The sequence below is a fragment of the Pituophis catenifer genome, unplaced genomic scaffold (assembly GCF_029215685.1).
Source record: "Pituophis catenifer annectens isolate HBS135680 unplaced genomic scaffold, rPitCat1.0.hap2 SCAF_7, whole genome shotgun sequence".
NCBI lineage: Eukaryota > Metazoa > Chordata > Lepidosauria > Squamata > Colubridae > Pituophis > Pituophis catenifer.
Genome location: NW_027256887.1, coordinates 32,108,574 through 32,128,836, shown reverse-complemented (window position 1 = coordinate 32,128,836; position 20,263 = coordinate 32,108,574). Strand labels below are relative to the sequence as shown.

The window sequence follows — 20,263 nt, the reverse complement described above, 5'->3', positions numbered from 1 at the left end:
AGAACAAGAAGAGAGAGTGTTAAGAGAAGGAGCAAGGGCGAAAGAAGTTAAGGAACTAAGGGAGATAAGAATGACTAGATCAACAAAGCAAATAAATAAGAAATGGAAGAAGAAATTAAAATAATATCATTGAATATAAATGGATTAAACTCAGCGATAAAGAGAAGAAAAATATTTAATAAATTAGAGAAGTTAAAATTAGAAATTATATGTTTACAAGAAGTGCATATTAGAAAGCAACATAATTTTTTTTTGGAGCAAATAAAACTAGGGACATTGTATACAACTTTGGCTGGTCAAAGCAAAAGAGGAGTAGCATTTTACATCAAACAGACAATACAATCCAAACAAATATATGAGGATGAGGAAGGAAGAGTATTAATGGTAGAAATTGTAATGAACTATAAAAAAATATTAATTGTGGGTATATATGCTCCAAATGAAAATCAAGAAGAATTTTATGCAAAATTACACCAGAAAATATTAGAATATGAATATGAAGATATTTGCATAATTGGAGATTTTAATGCGATTGTTGATAATGAGTTAGATTATAAATCTACAAAAATGAATAAAAAACCAAGAAAGACACTCCCGAAAACATTCTATACAATGGTAGATGAATTAAGTTTACAGGATGCTTGGAGGGAAAGAAATTTAAAGGAAAAACAATATACATTCTATTCAAACAGACATATGTCATGGTCAAGAATAGATATGGTGTGGATGTCCATAGACTTAATATCCAAGATAGAAATGATTGATATAGAAGCAAATATATGGGCATCCAATAATGATGATATGGAAAGGACAAAAAAAAAGAATGAGATGGACATTAAATCAAAGCCTATTAAATGAGAAAGATTTTACACAATATATGGAAAAAGAATTGACTTTTTTCTTCAAAGAAAATAGAAAAGAAGATACATCACTGCAAAATGTATGGGACACTAGCAAAGCATATATAAGGGGTTTGGCAATGACATATGCAGGAAAAACAAACAAACAGGACAAACTCAAAAGAAGTTGGAGCAGGAATATAAGAAGTTAGAGAAGGAATTGCAAAAAAATCCACAAGACAAAAAAAAACTAAAAACCTAATGGAATTGGGGAGACATAATTGGATTTAATAGAAAATGAAGAATTGGCAAGGAAAATAAAAGCATCAAAGCAAAACTTTTTTGAAAATGCAAATAAACTAGGAAGGTGGCTGGCATACAAGATGAAGAAGGAAAAAGAAAGGAAACTGATAACTCAATTATTAGATCAAGGGGGAAAGATATGTTACCGAAATGAGGAAAAGAAAAAGATAATTGAGAAATATTATAAGAAATTATATCAACAAAAGCAGATACCAGAAGAAAGGATAGAACAATATTTGGAAAAGGTAATGACCCCTAAAATACCAGAACAATTTAAAAAAGCATTAGAAGAAAGAATAACAATGATGGAATTGATGGAGGGAATTAAAAGGCAGAAGAATGGAAAAACCCCAGGACCAGATGGGCTACCAGCAGAAGTATATAAAAAGTTGCAAGATGTACTAAGTAATATATTGTTACAAGTATGTAATGATTTGTTAATAGAAGCCAAGGCACCGAACTCATGGATGGAGGCATATATAACTCTTATACCAAAAGAAGAAACAGATTTACAACAAATAAAGAATTATAGACCAATTTCACTATTAAATACAGATTATAAAATATTTGCATCAATTATGGCAGAAAGATTGAAGAGGCTTTTAAATGAATTTATACACCCAGACCAAAATGGTTTTTTGCCTAAAAGACAAATTAGGGACCATATAAGAATTATTTTGGATACATTGGAAGGCATGAGGCACATTCAGAGAAACAAATGGCATTGTTATTTTTAGATGCGCAGAAAGCATTTGATAATGTGAATTGGCAATTTATGATTTTACAATTACAAAAGATGGATTTTGGGGACAGATTTATCAATATGGTTAAGACCATATATAAAGACCAATCGGCTAAAGTAATAATAAACAGTTAAATAACAGAAAAAGTAGATATAAGAAAAGGAACCAGACAAGGATGTCCATTATCTCCACTATTATTTATTCTGACCCTAGAAATTTTAAACAGGAAAATAAGACAAGACAAAGAAATAAAAGGGATGAGAATTAAAAAAGAAGAGTATAAACTACAAGCATTTGCGGATGATTTAGTATTCATTATGGAAGAACCAATAAAAATGGGTCCAAAGTTAATTGAGCAAATAGAGGAATATGGAAAAGTAGCTGGATTGAAAATAAATAAAGATAAAACAAAAATTATAGTTAAAAATATGAGAGAAAAACAAAAGAAGCAATTAATGGAGAAGTTAGATATTCAAATAGTGAAGAAAGTGAAATATTTGGGTATCCAATTAACCTCAAGATGTATTACAGTGAAGGAAGATAACTATCATAAATTAAGAAATCAAATTGAAACAGATTTGGAAAAATGGAAAAATTTACAATTATCTTTAATGGGGAGAATAGTGTTAATCAAAATGAATGTATTGCCAAGATTGTTGTTTCTTTTTCAAACAATTCCGATAAAGTTGGAGAAAAAATACTTTGAAAGTTTGAATAAAATGATGTGGAAATACATATGGCAAGGGAAAAAGCGAAAATTAACCTTAAATTGCTTCAACACTCCAGGTTTAGAGGAGGATTTGGTCTACCAAATTGGGAATTGTATCATCAAGTGGCGATGTTAACTTGGATTAAAGAATGGATCTTATTGAGAAATATAAGACTATTGACTTTGGAAGGACATGACCTACAACTAGAATGGCATGCTTTCTTATGGTATGGAAAAAATCAGATTCACGGATATTTCCAGAGACATTGTGTAAGGAATGGCTTGTTGGTAGTATGGAAAAGAGTGAAAGAAAAACATAATATGGAAGTACCAATGTAGTTTTCAACAATAGAAGCGTTAACACATCCAAATATGATTAACATGGACAAGATTGTAAGATATAAAGACATTTTAACAGATAAGGGAGAATTAAAACAGAAACAAGACTTAGAAAAACAAGGGATTGAGACTGATTGGTATACAGGGCTGCAGATACAATCAAGATATGATAAAGACAAGTATTTGTACTAGCCCTGTGATTGAATCTAAGGAATGGAGAAAGAGTGAAAGTTTGTTAAAATGGCGTCCGGCTTCAGCGGTAGGAAAAGCTGAAAGCGAAAGTGGATTTGCATGATTGTTTCAATATGCTACAAAGTACTTAAAGTAACAGCGCTGGCTAGAAGAAAACGGAAAAGTCTTTTTTAAAGAGATCTTGATCTATTCCTTCTCCCTTAATTGATTAAAGTTGGGGAAATTTTTGAGAGGACTTTGTGGTGGTGAAAAGGGAGGGAAGACTTCCTTTTTTAGAAAAAGTTAGACTACGTGGCAGAATGGCTTCAAAGCAAACAAAGCCAGACACTAAAGCTGTGGGGGGGGGAGCTCCCTCACTTATAAGTCACAAGAGCAGCCTTCCAGCTTGCAGACACAGAGCCAGATAAAGGAGACTGGTTTTGAAGATTTGAAGGAATTTATTGTTGCGGCTCTGATGAAACAAGATGAAATTATGGATCAGAAGTTTAAAAAATCTCAACAGGAAATTAAGGAGGTGGTTCAAGAAAAGTATGACAAGGTGAAGCAAGATATACTGACAGTTTTGACTGGCTTCTCAGAAGCAGTTGTCCAGATTGATAAAAAAGTGGAAGAACTTAGTTCAGAAGTAGAATCCAAAATGAAGGAAGTTGATTATAAAATTTCTAATGTGGACAATAAAATGCAAAGGATTGAAAATGAAGTGACAATGATGTAATTTAGATTTATGGAGTTTGCTGTAAGATTGAGAGGCATAAAGGAAAATAACAGAGAGGATTTGAGAAGGGTCTGTGCTGATGCCTTGGCTGTGATGCTAAAGGTTAGCCCTGAAGAGATTTTGTGCAAGATTGACAAGGTTTACAGAGTGAATTCATGGGTGGCAAGGGAAAGGCAATTGCCTAGAGATGTGGTGATCTACTTTATAGATAGAAGAATAAGAAATGACATCTTGCAAAAGTCTTTTGTCTCTACCTTACAAGTGGATGGAAGGCAGATTGGGATTTATAAAGAGCTTCCGCCTAAGATGTTAAGAGACAGAAAGGATTTTGGATTTTTGGTGACTGAATTAAAGAAACGACAAATTCCATTTAGATGGGATGCTCCAGTTGGCATAATATTGAGGTATCAAGGAGAGAGATATCGACTAAATACTGTGGAAAAAGCAGAAGAATTTTACCTCAATGTTTTAAAAATTGGCCTAACATCTCCACGTACATCTTCAGTGTTAGGAATACAGAAGGGTGATAAAGAAAAGCAATTTGAACAAGAGATTGAACTGCAGTGGAAGCAGTTGGAGATGGAGGCAATGGAAACACAAGGAGCCACAGGGGGCTATAAAGCTAAAGATCAGCGTATAACTCTTTCAGCCTACAAACAACAACAACAGCAGAGGTCTAAGCCACTATACAAGAAGGGAGTCAAGGGTAAAACACAAAAACTCGAAGCCATGGGAGGAGCCAAGCCGAATATAACAAGGGGGTAAAATACCCCCTTAAGAGGAAGCAGGTTCTACAAAATCAGAAAATTTTAGACCAGTATCTCTCTGGAATACGGATCATAAAATTTTGCAAAAGTATTAGCCAACAGATTAATGCCAGTTATCTAAGAGGTGATTCATTATGATTAAGCAGGACTTATAGAAGGCAGATATATGAAAGATAATGTGAGGCAAATTACAGATTTATTGGACTATTTTGAGAGGAATAAACGGATCCCTGCAATGCTGGTGTTTTTGGATGCGGAGAAGGCCTGTGATTGAGTGAATTGAAACTTTCTATTACAAACTTTGAGAAAGATGGATTATGAGTGCGTTGAAGGGAATAGCTATAAGGCAAGAGGAATACAGAACAAGGGCATTTGCAGACGATCTGGTTGTTACCCTAACACGATTGATGGAATTAACAATTCAGATGTAAGACATTATAGAAGAAAAAACAAAGACGACCGTTGTGGTTGGATTTTGGTTATATCATATGGAATATAAATATAAAGTCACTTGGGGGGGGGGTTTATATATAGAAGTATTCTTCAATGATGGGGGCAGATGGTAATTAAAGACATTAAATATACTGTTGGAAGAAGGGATTAATCTGAGGTGATTGTTTGGATGTTACATATTATCATATATACCTGCAAGAAAGTGACGGCTTTTTGGATAAAAATTTGGTGGGTTATGTAAAATGTTTTGAGGAAAAAACTCCAATTTTCTCCTCAATTGTTTTTATTGGGTATAGTTAAGGATTTTTCACTGGGTGAAATAAAATTGATATTTTATATGGTGATAGCAGCTAGGTTATTGATTGGTTAATATTGGGAAAGGGATGTTATGTTTACTATCGAAGAATGGGCTCTGAAGGTGGCCAGTTTTTTGGCGAAGATTTCAGCATATTTAAAAGACCGGACCCAAGAGATCTATGTACGGGAGTGGAGAAATGGATGGATTATGCAGAATAAATATTAAATCAGGAAGTATCAGATAACTTTTAGCTGAACGTTGTGTAGAAATGTATAGTATATATGAGGTAGAATAGTTGTATGTTAGGAAGAAATGTATAGTACACAGGGGGTAGAGTAGATGGGCGGTAAAGTATTATATAATGTGATTTGGATTTGGATTTCACCCTGGGGAAGTCATGGGGGTAGGGGAGGGTAAGGGAGGGTTAGGGAGGGAAAGAGGGGGGAAAGGGGGAAAAATCTGTATTTGTAAAACTTTTTCAATAAAAAAAAAAGGTATGATAAAGACTTGAAACAATACGGTTTTAATTTGGGGGAAACAGAGTTGGATCAGATAATGATTGGAAAAGATGAAAAAATGATTAAAAGACTGTATAATTATTTGTTGCAAATTAGATTGGAAGATGAGCAGGGGTGAAATGCTCCCGGTTTGGACCGGATTGCCCGATCCAGTGGTGATGGCGGCGGGTGGTTCAGAGAACCGGTAGCAAAAATTCCTGCACTCCCACCCCCCATCATGCCCAGCTGGGCCGCACGATCATCAGAGGCTTTTTTTTTTTACTTTTAAAAGCATTTTTTCTACATATTTGAAAGACCAATCACAAGAAAGATATATTGTGGACTGGAGAAGATGGATTGATTATATTCAAAACAAATATGGGACTAAAAAGTTTCAAATAGTATATGAATGAATATTTGGATTTAAAAAGATATGTTATTGCTTAGCTATGTAAATAGAGAGTTAAAGTGAAAAAGGGATGAAAAGAGTTTATAGATAGTTAGCATATGTTAGATTAAGATTGCTAAATGAAATACCCTGTATTTCGCTCTGGGAAGCCAGGGGGGGAGAAGGGGGAGGGGAGGGAGGGATAATGAGGAGGGAGGTGGGGCTCAAAATTTGGTTAAAATGTTTGTAAAAACTTTTCAATAAAAAAAAAGTTAAAAAAAAAGCCTCTGATGATCACACGGCTCAGCTGGGATCATCAGAGGCTTTTCAAAGCATTTTTTTCTGCAACCTCTTGGACGAAGAGGTGGTAAAAAAAAATGCTTTGAAAAGTCTCTGGCAACTCCCAGCTGAGTTGTCTGATCGGCAGAGTGGTATTTTTTAAAATGCCTCTCTGATGATCCCAGCTGAGTTCCCTGATCGGCAGAGAGGTATTTTTTAAAATGCCTCTCTGACAATCCCAGCTGAGTTGCCTGATTGGCAGAGGCATTTCAAAGCATTAGAAAAAATGCTTTGAAAAGTTAAAAAAAAAAAAGTTGGCCACGCCTACCCATTAAACCCCCCCAAGCCACACCCACAGAACCGGTAGCAACAAATTTTACATTTCACCCCTGATGAAGCGGTAAAAGAGACAATGATAACATGGGCGAAAAATTTTGGATATGCAATAGAATTAGAGAAATGGCAACAACTATGGGAAAGGAATTATAAATTGACAATGGCAACTGCATATAAAGAAAATCTATATAAAATGTTTTATAGGTGGCATATGCCACCAGAAAGATTAGCAAAGATGTTTAAGAATAAATCAGCCAAATGTTGGAAATGTTTGCATTTGCCGGGATTATACTATCATATCTGGTGGTCATGTTTAGAAGCAAAAATTATTGGTCTAGAATACAGAAATGGTTGAAGAAATATTACATAAATCTATAGAATTAAAACCAGAGGTTTTTTTATTGGGTATTCTCCCAGAGAGATATAGTAAATAAGATGTGTATTTAACTATACATATAACAGCAGCAAGAATTGTGTTTGCACAAAATTGGAAGACAGAAAAAATTCCATCAGAAGGTGAAGTAATAAAAAAGATTTTAGACTCTGCGGAAATGTATAGATTAACTTTAAGAATAAGAGATAAAGAGGAATCAGTGTATTTCAAGACATGGGAAAGATTTTATATATGGTTAGAAAAGAAATATGAAGATAAGAGGATAGATAAATAATTTAGATAATAGAAAGTTAAACAAGGGAGAGGATACCTTTCAAAGGTAGGTGAAATGAGGACCCAGATTGTGGGGGCAATAAGATGACTTTGTATAAATATACAAAAGTATGAAGGCTATTGCTTAACGCATTGTAAGCCGCCCTGAGTCTTTGAAGGGCGGAATATAAATTAAAGCAAAAAAAAAAAAAAGAAAAGAAAAGAAAGAAATAGAAACCCAGATGACACCACAGTAAATGAAAAAGGGGGATGGGAGGAGAGGAAAAAAAAGAAGAATAAGAATAAGTGTACAATTATGATGATAATACTGAGAATAAATCTGAAAAGAAATTGAAAGAAAGTATATACTATTAGAATACAGGAGTTGTTCGGATACCAAACAAGGAGAATATTCCACAGCAAAGAAGATAGAAAGGAGAGAGGAATAGAGGGTAGGAAGAGGAGAGGGAGGGAGAGGAATGGAAGAAAGGGAAAAGGAGAGGAAGGAAGGGTAGAAGTAGGAGAGAAGATGAGTAGGGGGAAAAGAAGAGGGGAGTGGGGGAAAGGAAGGGGAAGTAAGATGAGGTAGGAGAGGAGGGAAGAGAAAGTAGGAGAAAGGAGGGAGGGAAGGGAAAGAGGAGGAGAAGAAGAAGGGTTGTTGCGAAATGAGGGAAGAAAGGGTAGAAGAGCAACTCCGAATGTAATTAAAATGCCTTATTTTAATGCTTTCTTTAAGGAAAACATGTATATGTAGGATTAATTATGAATAAGAAAATATACATTTTATATTATGTGTATAAGAAATAAAACTGAAAAACTTTTTTTTTTTAAAAAAGGAAACTAAAAATATGTATTTAACATATAACAAACCCCGGTGAGTCATTTAGTTTTACTTTTCATTTCTATGAATTCTTCTAGGAAACCATGAAATGAATCAAATATTTGCTAATGAGAATTGGAATGATAATATACCTTGAATTCATTATCTTTGTCTTTGGTCCCTTTGTGAAATGGCCTGTCATATCGGAATCGCCAAATATGATTTACTTTATAAAAACTTTTGATATTATCTGGAATGCCTTCTCTTCGCAATACATCCTGGCTTTCAGGAATTGGTGTCACAGCATAGATTTGCAGATCTATATATAAAATGTTAAGTACTAAGTAAACAGAAGGGGATGCATTTGCTAGATGAAAGAAAGCAAGGTAAAACGCATAACAGTTAAAAAAGCAATACTTCTTTTCTGATTTGGAATTTGCCAGAGCAGAGTATCTGGAAAACAAAAATATGAGTTTGCCTAATATTTTAGTCCCACTGTTCTCTTGTACCGTGAAAGAAAGAACTACTATTACTAAACCCCCGACCACAAACTAAGATCTTGAGAAGGGAACCTGCCAGACACATTATCCTATGTCGCTCCTTCATCTTAAGAGTTCTATGCAAACTGTTTTCTTTCTGTTTTAGAATATCCATTAGGACAATATTCAATCATTAGACAAACATTTAAAGTTCAATGATATGATTACTTTTTTGTATATACTCCATTTTTTTATTTTGTAAAGTGTAAGCTACCTTGAGTTTTCATTTTAATCAAAAGGAAACATGTAATTCAACTAAATCTTTTTGTTGCTATTATTTTCTCTCTTTTCTTTTAGTCCATTTTTCTGTTAGCATGATCGTGCTGATCAATGATTATGTCCCATCAAGTAATTTTCATCTCCTAGATACCACATAGATACTCTGCATGACAATCTATCCCTAACCTGCTCTTTTAGGTTTGGTCATCCACTATTGCATCCATTGCTTCTGTAAGTCTAGTCACCTTGCTGCTAGTCATTCTCTTCTTCTCTTTCTTTCCTTGCATTATAGCCCTTTTCTGAAAAACCATGCTGATACTATATCACTATTCATGTATCTCCATTTTTTAAAAAAATATTTTTAATTCAATATTTTTCACCTTTAAAATCACAATTACACTTTTACAGCTTTCCATTATCGGAATGTTTCCTTAATTTCAACTTATATTTTGGCTTATTATATACATGTACATTCTTATTTCTTAAGTACTTATTTATATAATATATACAACATATACATATCTACTACATACTAAATATATATTTTTTCATTATATTATCATCTCTTAACATTCACTATACGTTGATTTTAGACTTCTTTTCCAGTCAATTATACCACCCATTCCATGTCTCATAGTATACTGTTTCCTCTCTGTCCCTTAATTCCATTGTTAATTTGTCCATTTCTGCGCATTCTAGCACCTTTTTTATAATCATTGTGTTTGATGGAGTATGTTGTTGTTTCCAATTTTGGGCAAATGTAATTCTGGCTGTGGTGAGTTTATGGAGCATGAGGTATTGAATTTCTTTACTCATGCCCAATTTCTTTTATTATGCCCCAAAGGAATAGCTCTGGTTTTATGTCAATTTTTTGTTCAATAATTTCCTCCAACCACTTTTTAATTTTTAACCAATAATCTCTGGCTTTGGGACATATCCACCACATGTGGTAGTATGTCCCTTGTTGGTGGTTTCATTTCCAGCAGTTTGGTGGGCTATTAGAAAACATTTTGGCCAATCTCGCCAGGGGTAAATGCCATCTATAAAACATGTATCTCCATTTTCTTTGTAACATCATGACACAGCTTTTGCAACTGCTATCAGTATATTTAATTTCCTTTTTCCATTACTACTTTTAAAGTAAATCCAGATCTGTACAGTGGATTTTAAATGTGGATTTTACACACACTGCTCCATTTAAAGTTAAACTAGTAGACATTAACATGCATGGCTTTAAAACAATAATAGGGATACACTGTGCCTCTGCTTGAAAGATGGTTTCATCCGGTTGATTGGCATGTTGCATAGCAATGGCATGTGGAAACTCATTTAACATCCGCTGTTGAAAAGCCTCCAAACGTTCATAATCATGTCCTCTGCAAACAAATTCTTTGTTCTGCATAATGAAAGAAAATAAAGCTCTTTCTATAAATAAATGTGGACAGTTTCCTCTTGTTCTAAGATTCTTTAGCAATATTCCTCCTTTGTAAATCTTTCAGAGAAGAATTTTGTCTTCTATTTTCAATTACACTCCATCCCTAGCTATTAAAAATGCAGGGTAAAAAATGCCCCACCCTTTTATTTTGGAGGAGTTCTAAGAAGTACTCTTGAAAACGAATTCAGGAGAAACTAAAGATGCATTAATATTAATTCCAAAAATAAAACAATATATTAGAGTACTTGCAGTTATTTGAATTTTGTTTCTTTCAAGAATAATTTTGATCTTTGTTTGTTGTATGCATAACTAGAGCCAGTTAAATATCCTTTTTGTTAGATGCATACCCCAAACAATATTTAATCAGATTTTTATTGAAAAAATTAAAAACCGAAAAGTACCAGTTTAGATGGAAAAGAACTAAATGTTTACATTTGTCTTCATATTCAAAATCCATGTGGTTGCCACAATGGCTCCCAATTAGTCATTCCATAAGAGAAGCAAACATGAATCTCACAAAACACAGACTACAATAGCAAAATGATTTTTAAGTGTAATCCTATAATGAGGAATCCCAGGTTAATATATAAACTTTGCACTTTTTTGTGTTTGACTGATAAAATCAGTGGGAAAAATAGAACACACACAGATAGTTTTTGCTTTCTGATCAAGAATGGGACTTCTGTCACTAAGCAACACAGTAGTTAAGTGGGATGCATCCAATTTTATGATATTTTTCACCCTGGTCTTTAAGGGAATCCCACTTCCCCCATAGATTTTGCTTGTCAAAAGCCCCTGAGAAGGCAATCAGGAAATTCCAGGCTGCTATAACCATCATAAATACATGCCAGTTATCAAATGCCCCAATTCTGATACATGACTGCTAGGATGCTGCAATTGTTATGAATCACTCTTTTCACACTGACATAACTTTGAATAGTCATTAAATGAATGGTTATAAATCGAGGCAACCTGTAGTCTGTTTTCAGCTGTTTTCACACCAGCTCATATGAAAAAACATAACTATGATCTGAAAGAGATATTTTATTTACATTAAAATTGAGAAAGTAAATCGATTAGTAAAGCATAATTAATCATATAAAGAAATTACTCTCAAGTGATTTTTACTTATGGCCATTTACAAGAATATTCTGATGTTGCTAAATCCCACTTTTATTCCAATGCCCATTTATGAGTTCTTTTTTTTAAAAAAAATCCAATAATATATGCTTCACTTGAAGTGTGATTTTTTATTTACCTTTTCTGCTACTGTAGGAACATAAAGTTGTGCAGTTATAAATAAGATTTCCACATCTTTGATGTATTGTATTTATTAAATTGTCACTGTCTGGTTATCAACCATCATGAAATCATAAAGAAAAATACTATACTTGCATGAGGAGAGTAGTTGTGATGGAAGAAAGTGTGCAAGGAAATACCAATAGCACATATTATTTAGATACACTGAACATAAAAAGAAAATATTATATATATAGAAATTATAAAGTGTTTGTGTAAATCTTTATTGAACACAGAATGAAAATAAGTTTCTTAGCATATAGAGGTATGCTAGTCCTTAGCAACTGCCTTGGATAGTGACTGTTCATAGTTAAAACGATAATGAAAAAGTAACTTTACAAGCAATCCTGGTATTGACAACACTGTCTGTAAAGCAAAGGAAAACTGAAGTAAGATATTAGCAGAAACAGTTTCACTTAGCTACTGCTTCACTTAATGATTGAATTGCCAGTCCCAATTGCAGTTATTAAACAAAGACTACCTGTCAAGTTTCCGAAAGATGCCCTAATTAATTCATGAGCCATGATCCAAACTTCAAAGGAAATATAGTGATTTATTTGGAGCACCATTCCGGCAATACTCGGATGCAGTCAGGACTGACCCCACATAGATTTACGTTCCCCTATGACCCTGTCTCTCCCCTCCCCCCTGGCCATGTCATAAATCACATTCTCCAATTAACCACTTTGGCTGGCTGTGAAACCTAACACCCTCCTTCTGATTGCGATCAGAAAAATGTATGGAATTCACTTCAGGTCTCCCTCCCTCCTGCTCATGGCAACTTGAAAGCTTTGCAAGTTGACATTCGGCTCCCCTCACTTCCCGAGGGCAACCTGCACAAAGCGAAACAATTTGAGTACAGATGTAGACTTTAGGGATGTGACCCCCCACCAGGCTTGTTTGGATTTTCTGCATGAAATTTGGCTATAAGGCGATCAGCCTGGATGTTTCGACTCTTTACCCAAGATGCCTCTGATAAGGGGTAACCCTTCCACTTGATTAAATATTGGAATTGCCTCCTGTGCCACCTCGAATTGAGGATTTGCTGCACCTCATAATGGGCCTGGCCCCCTATGACCCCGGGGCCTGGGGGCTCATGGGCTAGTGGCCTCAGGGTCGATCCGATCACGGGTTTTAAGAGGCTACTATGGAATACCGGGTGTATCTTCCCTAGCAATCAGGGCAACTTCAATTGCACTCTGACTGGGTTGATTATCTTTACTATGGGGAATGGTCCTATAAATTTTGGTCCCAATTTCTTGCTAGGAAGTTTTAACCTCAAATATTTTGTGGAGAGGTAAACTTTCTCCCCCAATTGAAAAGGCCTTTGGGGAGCTCGGTATTTGTCTGCCTGTTTCTTATAGGTTTGTGCTGCCTTAGCTAGCACTTTTTTGACATTCTCCCAGGTTGCTTTCAGTGTCGCCATCCAATCAGTCAAGCTGACTGAGGAGGGATGCTCCCTTGGGTACTCAGGCACTGGGACAAAGTCCATGCCGCTCACTATCTTAAACGGGGTTAGCCCCGTGCTACTGTGAACAGCATTATTATACGCAATCTCAGCGAAAGACAGGAGATCTGCCCAATTGGACTGCTGATAGTTCACGTAGCACCTCAGGTACTGCTCTATCATGGCATTCAGTCTCTCCATCCCCCCCCCATTGGTGCTAGGGTGAAATGCTGAGCTGAGGCCTTGGGATGACCCTATGGACCGTAGGAATTCTCTCCAGAATTTTGCTGTGAACTGGACACCTCAATCGGAGATGATTCTTCTGGGTACTCCATGCAGGCGGTAGATGTGTTTTAGGAACAGTTTGGACAACTGGCGGGCTGAGGGTAGCCTGCTGCAGGGTATGAAATGTGCCTGTTTGGAGAATAAGTCTATTACAGTCCAGATCACTGTGTTTCCACCACTCCTCGGTAGTTCTACTATAAAGTCCATTGCAATCTCCTCCCATGGCCTTGTCAGTTCAGCTACTGGCTGCAGCAGCCCGGGAGGTCTTCCCGGTTGTTTTTTCGTCATGGCACAGATGGTACAACTTTTCACATAACTGTCTACGTCTTTTCTCATGTGGGGCCACCAAAACTTTCTTCATACTAAGTGCAGAGTCTTTAGGAAGCCAAAATGTCCCACTGGTTTAATGTCGTGGCTTCTCTTGAGGATCAGGGTGCTTAGAGTCTCTGGGACATAGAGTTTTGTTCCCTTCCATGCTAGGTCATCCCTTTTTGTTAAGAGATGTTGGTTGTCTCGGAACCAGGGGTCCGCCGATGTTTCAGTTTTGAGTCTTGTCGTTAAGTCATTTGCAGGTTGGCCTTGCTGGTCACAACGTTGCTGTCTGGTGATTACTTGACCTACTCCATGGGCAGAGGGGATGATGGCATTCACTCACTGCTCCTGCTCACTGTTGTATTGAGGCATTCAGGAGAGGGCATCAGCCAGAAAGTTTCCCCCCCCCCCCAGGATGTGTTTCAGCTCGAAGTTGAAACGATTGAAGTATTGGGCCCACAGTACTTGCCTGGGCGACAACTTCCATGGGGTCCTGAGGGCCTCCAGGTTCTTATGGTCAGTCCAAACTTCGAACGGTTTCTGGCCTCCTTCTAGCAGGTGTCGCCAGGTCAACAGTGCCCATCTCAATGCGAATGCTTCCTTTTCCCACGCCGCCCATCGTCTTTCTGTGTCGGTGAGTTTGCGGGATGTGTAGGCACAAGGTTGTAGATTCCCTTGGCTATTCTTTTGGAGTAGTACGGCCCCCACTGCCACATCACTGGCATCTGCTTGGATGACGAAGGGTTGTTCGGGGTCAGGATGCTTTAAGACCGGTTCTTTTGCAAACATTTCTTTTAGTGTTTCGAATGCTTGTTGGCAGGTCAGGTCCCACTGTAGAGGTTGTCCTAGGCGGGGTTTTGTTGCTGGACTCCCTGTTTTTAGGAGGTCTGTCAGAGGTTTAGCAATTCTTGCAAAAGAGGGAATGAATTGTCTGTAGAAGTTCGCGAACCCCAGGAAGCTTTGCAGTTGTCTGCGGGTGCGAGGGGGTTGCCAGTTTAGGAGTGATTGTACTTTGGCTGGGTCCATTTCTATCCCCTCGTTTGACACTCGGTAGCCTAAGTAGTCTAGCCATGACTGGTGGAACTCGCATTTTTATAGCTTGACATATACGTTCGCCCCCAGTAGTTTTTCCAGCACTTGGCGGACGAGGGGTATGTGTTCGTCTATGGTTTCCATGTAAATGAGAATGTCATCTAGGTAGACGAGGACCCCCTTATAGAGGTGCTCATGCAGAACCTCATTTATCAATTGGATGAACACCGCCGGGGCTCCCTGCAGTCCAAATGGCATCACTTTAAATTGGAAACTCCCTTGGGGGCAGTTGAATGCTGTTTTCCACTCATCTCCTTTCCTGATGTGTATCCGGTAGTAGGCTTTGCGGAGGTCTAGTTTGGTGAAAACTTTCCCTTTGGCCAGGTGGGCTAGCATGTCTTTCATGAGGGGAAGGGGATATAAGTTGTGTATGCAGAGAGCATTAAAATCTCTAAAATCAACCACCAGACGCATAGAGCCATCTTTCTTCTCTTTGAAGAGGACCAGTGCTGCGACCCGTGGTTTGGCTGGCTCAATGAAACCCCTTTGTAGGTTCTTGTCTATGTAGTTCCGCATTTCTTGCATTTCACGAGGCGTCATGGCATACAATTTGGGTTTAGGTAGTTTCGCCCCAGGGATGATTTCGATGGCGCAATCTGCCTCGCGGTGGGGAGGCAGGACGTTGCACTCGGCCTCGCTGAATACTTCTGCATATTCCTTTGGGATCTGTTCGGTCTCTGGGGTTTTGTCGGATGTGGCTGCCAGTTGTTCTGGTGTGCTCTTTTGGAGGGTTTCCTGCATGGGCGGTATTTCTGCTTGCTGGTGTAGGAGGGGTTGGGGCCCCTTTGCTATTCTCAGTCTGTGGGTACCCCCTTGCCACCAGATGGTCGGTCCCCACTTGTCTAGCCACGAGAGTCCCAGTATGACTGGATCTGTCATTTTGGGGGCTATTACGAATCGAATTACTTCCCAGTGATCCACTAGCTCTAGCCTCACTGGTTCAGTCAGGTGAGTGGCATAGGCTCCCCCCATCAGGGACCCATCAACCTGTTCGAACCGGATTGAGTGGGTCAGTCTTTTTGCTCTGATCCCCAGTTTCAGGACTGTGGTTAAGTTGATCAAGCATCTAGTGCAGCCTGAGTCTATCAGGGCTTGAAAGGCCCCCTGGGTCCCTGTTTTTGGGGCTGTGAGGCATATTGGGAAAACGAAAGGGTGGACTGGTTCCCTCACCATTGGGTCGTTTTCACCCTCGTTCTCGCTATCATAGGATTCTGGCAACTGGTCATTGTTGCCTGGTGTTCCCTCCCCTTCGGCTGGGTGGGAAGGGACCTCTTCAGCCCGGAGGGCTCTCCGGGACCTGTTGGTGGCTCATTTGGAGCCTTGTTCCAGCTGTGCCCTGGGTGGTGGCTCTGGTCTAGGCCTTGGGGCTGGGGTCATGCACACAGATACCATGCGGCCCTTCCCCCCACATCTGTAGCACTTCAGCAGGCTTCGAGGGAGGGCTGGTTTCAGGTCGGGTTGCTCCCTGTCTTTCGTGTCTGGTTGCTCTTTCATGTTGTTGGCGCGCAATCCACTGTCGACTTCTATTGCTACTCGGAACCACTCAGAGAGCTGGTTTGGGATGTCCAAGTAAGCGGTTACCTGGGCAATTTGATTGTTCAGGCTTGTTCTGAAAAAGTGCACTAGCAACCGCTCTGGCAAAGGGGGTAGCCTCCCAACAACTCTCCTAAATCCGTGGATGTGTTCTTTAATGGGGCAGCCCCTCTGCTTTAGATAGCTGAGCTCATCCTCTGCATACAGGTCTTCCTCTGCCTCCTCGAATCTGGCCTCTAGCAGTCGTAGGAAGTCATCTACATCTTGCAGTTGGGGGGCTCTCTTCTTATGGAGGGCTGCTAGTCATTCCCTTGCTTCCCCCTCTAGCCCCTCTGCGATGGTATTGCTCTGGGGGATGGGTAGAAGTGTCCATAACATTCTAGGTGGATCTCAGCTGAGTCAAGGAATAGAGCTAGCTGGTCTGAGTCCCCATCGAACTTTCCTCTGAACTGGGGCAGTTCACTCAGCACTGCTCCTCTCTCCCCCTGTTGGCCTCTGTATGCTTGCATTTGATGTAACTGGCCCTCTTCCTCAGTTCTAGTTTGGAGGGAGAGAGGGGTTTGTCTGCCCTGGGCAGCCTGCCTGCTGCGTGGGAAAGACACTGGTTGCGGCTTCTTTCTGATGGGTGGAGAAGGGGGGCTGTGCTCCTGTCTGCTTCTCCTCACTTCAAAGGGATCCACTGCTCCTCCCCTCTCCTTTGGCCTGCATGACGGCCCCTCATCGGGAAGGGTGGCTTGGTCAAATTCCTTCCTTGGCTGCTCTCTGGAACTCCCCAGGGGCTTGGCTTGTTTCCAGTCCAACCTCCATTCCACTCTTTCCAGCACGCTCAAGGACTTCCCCTTTTTCAGGGCATTGGGGTGGGGAAACTCAAATTCAGCTGCCTTAGAGATTAACTCCCCCCCAATACTCATCTTTTCTTGCTTCCGTCGCTGAAGCAGGCATCTCAGCTTTGATGTCCGAGGGAGGCTGCATTCCAGCTGCAATTAGGCTCTCTCCAGATAGCTCGTCTCCGGCCATGGTTGCCTGATTTTCCCTCCCAGCACCCGAGACATCGGGGAGCTGTTGGAGAGTCCAGGATTCAGGAAACCTGGTAATCTTTACAGATTTTTAAAAGGAGTCCTGACTGTCTGTCAAGTTTCCGAAAGATGCCCTAATTAATTCATGAGCCATGATCCAAACTTCAAAGGAAATATAGTGATTTATTTGGAGCACCATTCCGGCAATACTCGGATGCAGTCAGGACTAACCCCTCGTAGATTTACGTTCCCCTATGACCCTGTCTCTCCCCTCCCCCCTGGCCATGTCATAAATCACATTCTCCAATTAACCACTTTGGCTGGCTGTGAAACCTAACACCCTCCTTCTGATTGCGATCAGAAAAATGTATGGAATTCACTTCAGGTCTCCCTCCCTCCTGCTCATGGCAACTTGAAAGCTTTGCAAGTTGACATTACCATTGTAGATGCCAACATAGCTATAGTTTTCAAATCTGCCATAGTAGGAATGTCACAAGTAAAAGGCAGATGGACTGAAACTCCATGAATCAGTTTATCATCAGTTTAATTATAGGTAGTCCTTGACATACAACCACAATTGAGTATAAAACATTTGTTGCTAAGTGAAACAGTTGTAGAGTGAATTTTATCTTATTTTGTAACCTTTCTTGCCACAGTTGTTAAGTGAATCATTGCAGTTGTTAGTAACACCATTGTTCAATGATTCTGGTTTCCACATTGACTGCTTTGCCTGAAGGTGGCAAAAAGTGATCATATGACCCCAAGACACTGCAACCGTCATGACTATGAGTTACTTGCCAGATGTCTGAATTTTGATCATGTGACCATGAAGTTACTGCAACGGTTGTAAGCATGAAAAATGGTGATAAGTCACTTTCTTCAGTGCTGTTGTAACTTTGAATAGTCATTTTGAACAGGAAAATTCCTTGCCCGTGTTGTTCAGTTCTGCAGACACTTTTGTGTGGTCTACAAGGTCAAAACTGTTTTCATAATATTTTAACTCATTTGCCTTTTTCATTCTCATTTTCTAATAAATATACGTTGAAGTTTCCAGAGGCTACATGATATGTGAAATATTTTCTAAGTTTTACAATGTTATTTAAAACATTTTACAATTTAATATTAAATGTTATTATATTAAGTTGTTGTATTGCATGAGCCATGGTGGTGCAGTGGTAGAATGCAATACTGCAAGTTCTGCTGACTGCTGGCTGCCTGCAATTTGGCAGTTCGAATCTCACCTGCTTCAAGGTTGACTCAGCTTTCCATCCTCCCGAGGTCAGTAAAATGAGGACCCAGATTATTGGGGGCAATATGCTGACTCTGTAAATCGCTTAGAGAGGGCTGTAAAGCACTGCGAAGCAGTATATAAGTCTACATGCTATTGCTATTTGTTGGAGAAGTACACACAAAAGCTGCACAATTCATATGGATGAAAAGATTATAAAAGAAATTATGGCAGAACTATTTGGAACGATTCAGTAACTCAGTGAATTAAAAATTTAGCTGCAAACATGGAGACAGATCAGTGGTGGGATTCAATTTTTTTAACAACTGGTTCTGTGGGCGTGGCTTAGTTGGGGGTGTGGCTTGGTGATCATGTGACTGGGTGGGCGTGGCTATCTGGTCATGTGACTGGGCAGGTGTGGCTAGCTAGTCATGTGATCGGTGGGCGTGGCTATCTGCATAGGGACTATAGAGGGCTGAAAAAAGTCATTTCTGACTGGGCCTCGCACTTTTGACCGGTCCTCGCACTTATGACCATCCTCACATTTATGCCCATTGTAGCATTCTTAACAACTGTGTCACTCATTTCACAACTGCTTCTCTTCACCATGGTGACAAAATACGGCAAAAACATAAAATGTGAGGACAGTCGTAAGTTTGAGGACTGGTCAAAAGTGTGAGGACCAGTCAAAAATAACTTTTTCAGCCCTCTGAGTAGTCCATATGCACAAAAGGACTACCCAGAGGGCTGGAAAAAGTAATTTCTGACAGGTCCTCGCACTTTTGACCTGTCTTCGTACTTATGACTGGTCATCATTTATGCCCATTGTAGCATTCTTAACAACCGTGTCACTCATTTCACAACTGCTTCTCTTCACCCTGGTGACAAGATAGGGCAAAAACGTAAAATGTGAGGACAGACGTAAGTTCGAGGACTGGTCAAAAGTGCTGGTCTGAGGACCAGTCAGAAATAACTTTTTCAGTCCTCTGAGTAGTTCATATGCATAAAAGGATACAGCAATAGAGAGGGATGAAGGAAGAGAAGGGAAATTAGAGTAGGAGTGAGGGTAAGAGAGGGAGGAAGAGAGGAGGAGAAGGAGAAAGGAAGAGGAAGTAGGGAGGAGAAGAAGAGGGGGAGGAAGAGAAAGTAAGAAGGAAAGAAAAGAGAGAGGTGGTAGGTTTGAGGAGAAAGATTGCTGTACAATTTTTTTTTTTTTTTAATTTGATTTATATGCCGCCCTTCTCCGAAGACTCAGGGCGGCTTACAACGTGCTCAGCAATAGCCTTCATCCTTTTGTATATTTATACAAAGTCAGCTTATTGCCCCCACAACTGGGTCCTCATTTCACCTACCTTAGAAAGGATGGAAGGCTGAGTCAACCTTGAGCCTTGGCGAGATTTGAACCCTGCAGTAATTGCAGGCAGCTGGTTTTAATAACCAGCTTAATAACAGGGTGCCTTAAACCCCTGTACTACCAAGGCCCTGTACAATAAAAAAGATGAAAGGGAAGAAAGCCAACCCCAAACAAATATAA

General features: G+C 39.2%; 1 protein-coding gene across 1 annotated transcript in view; it reads right to left on the bottom strand.

Annotated features, from left to right (window-relative positions):
* DOCK4 (dedicator of cytokinesis 4) overlaps positions 1–20,263 on the bottom strand; it is a 705,907-nt gene that overhangs the window by 35,722 nt on the left and 649,922 nt on the right. Inside the window, exons 40-41 of the mRNA XM_070948091.1 lie at positions 10,337–10,478; positions 8,477–8,643 (exon numbers count right to left, since the gene is read on the bottom strand). Coding sequence (XP_070804192.1) covers positions 8,477–8,643; positions 10,337–10,478 — 309 coding nt within the window. The remainder of the gene's footprint in view (positions 1–8,476; positions 8,644–10,336; positions 10,479–20,263) is intronic.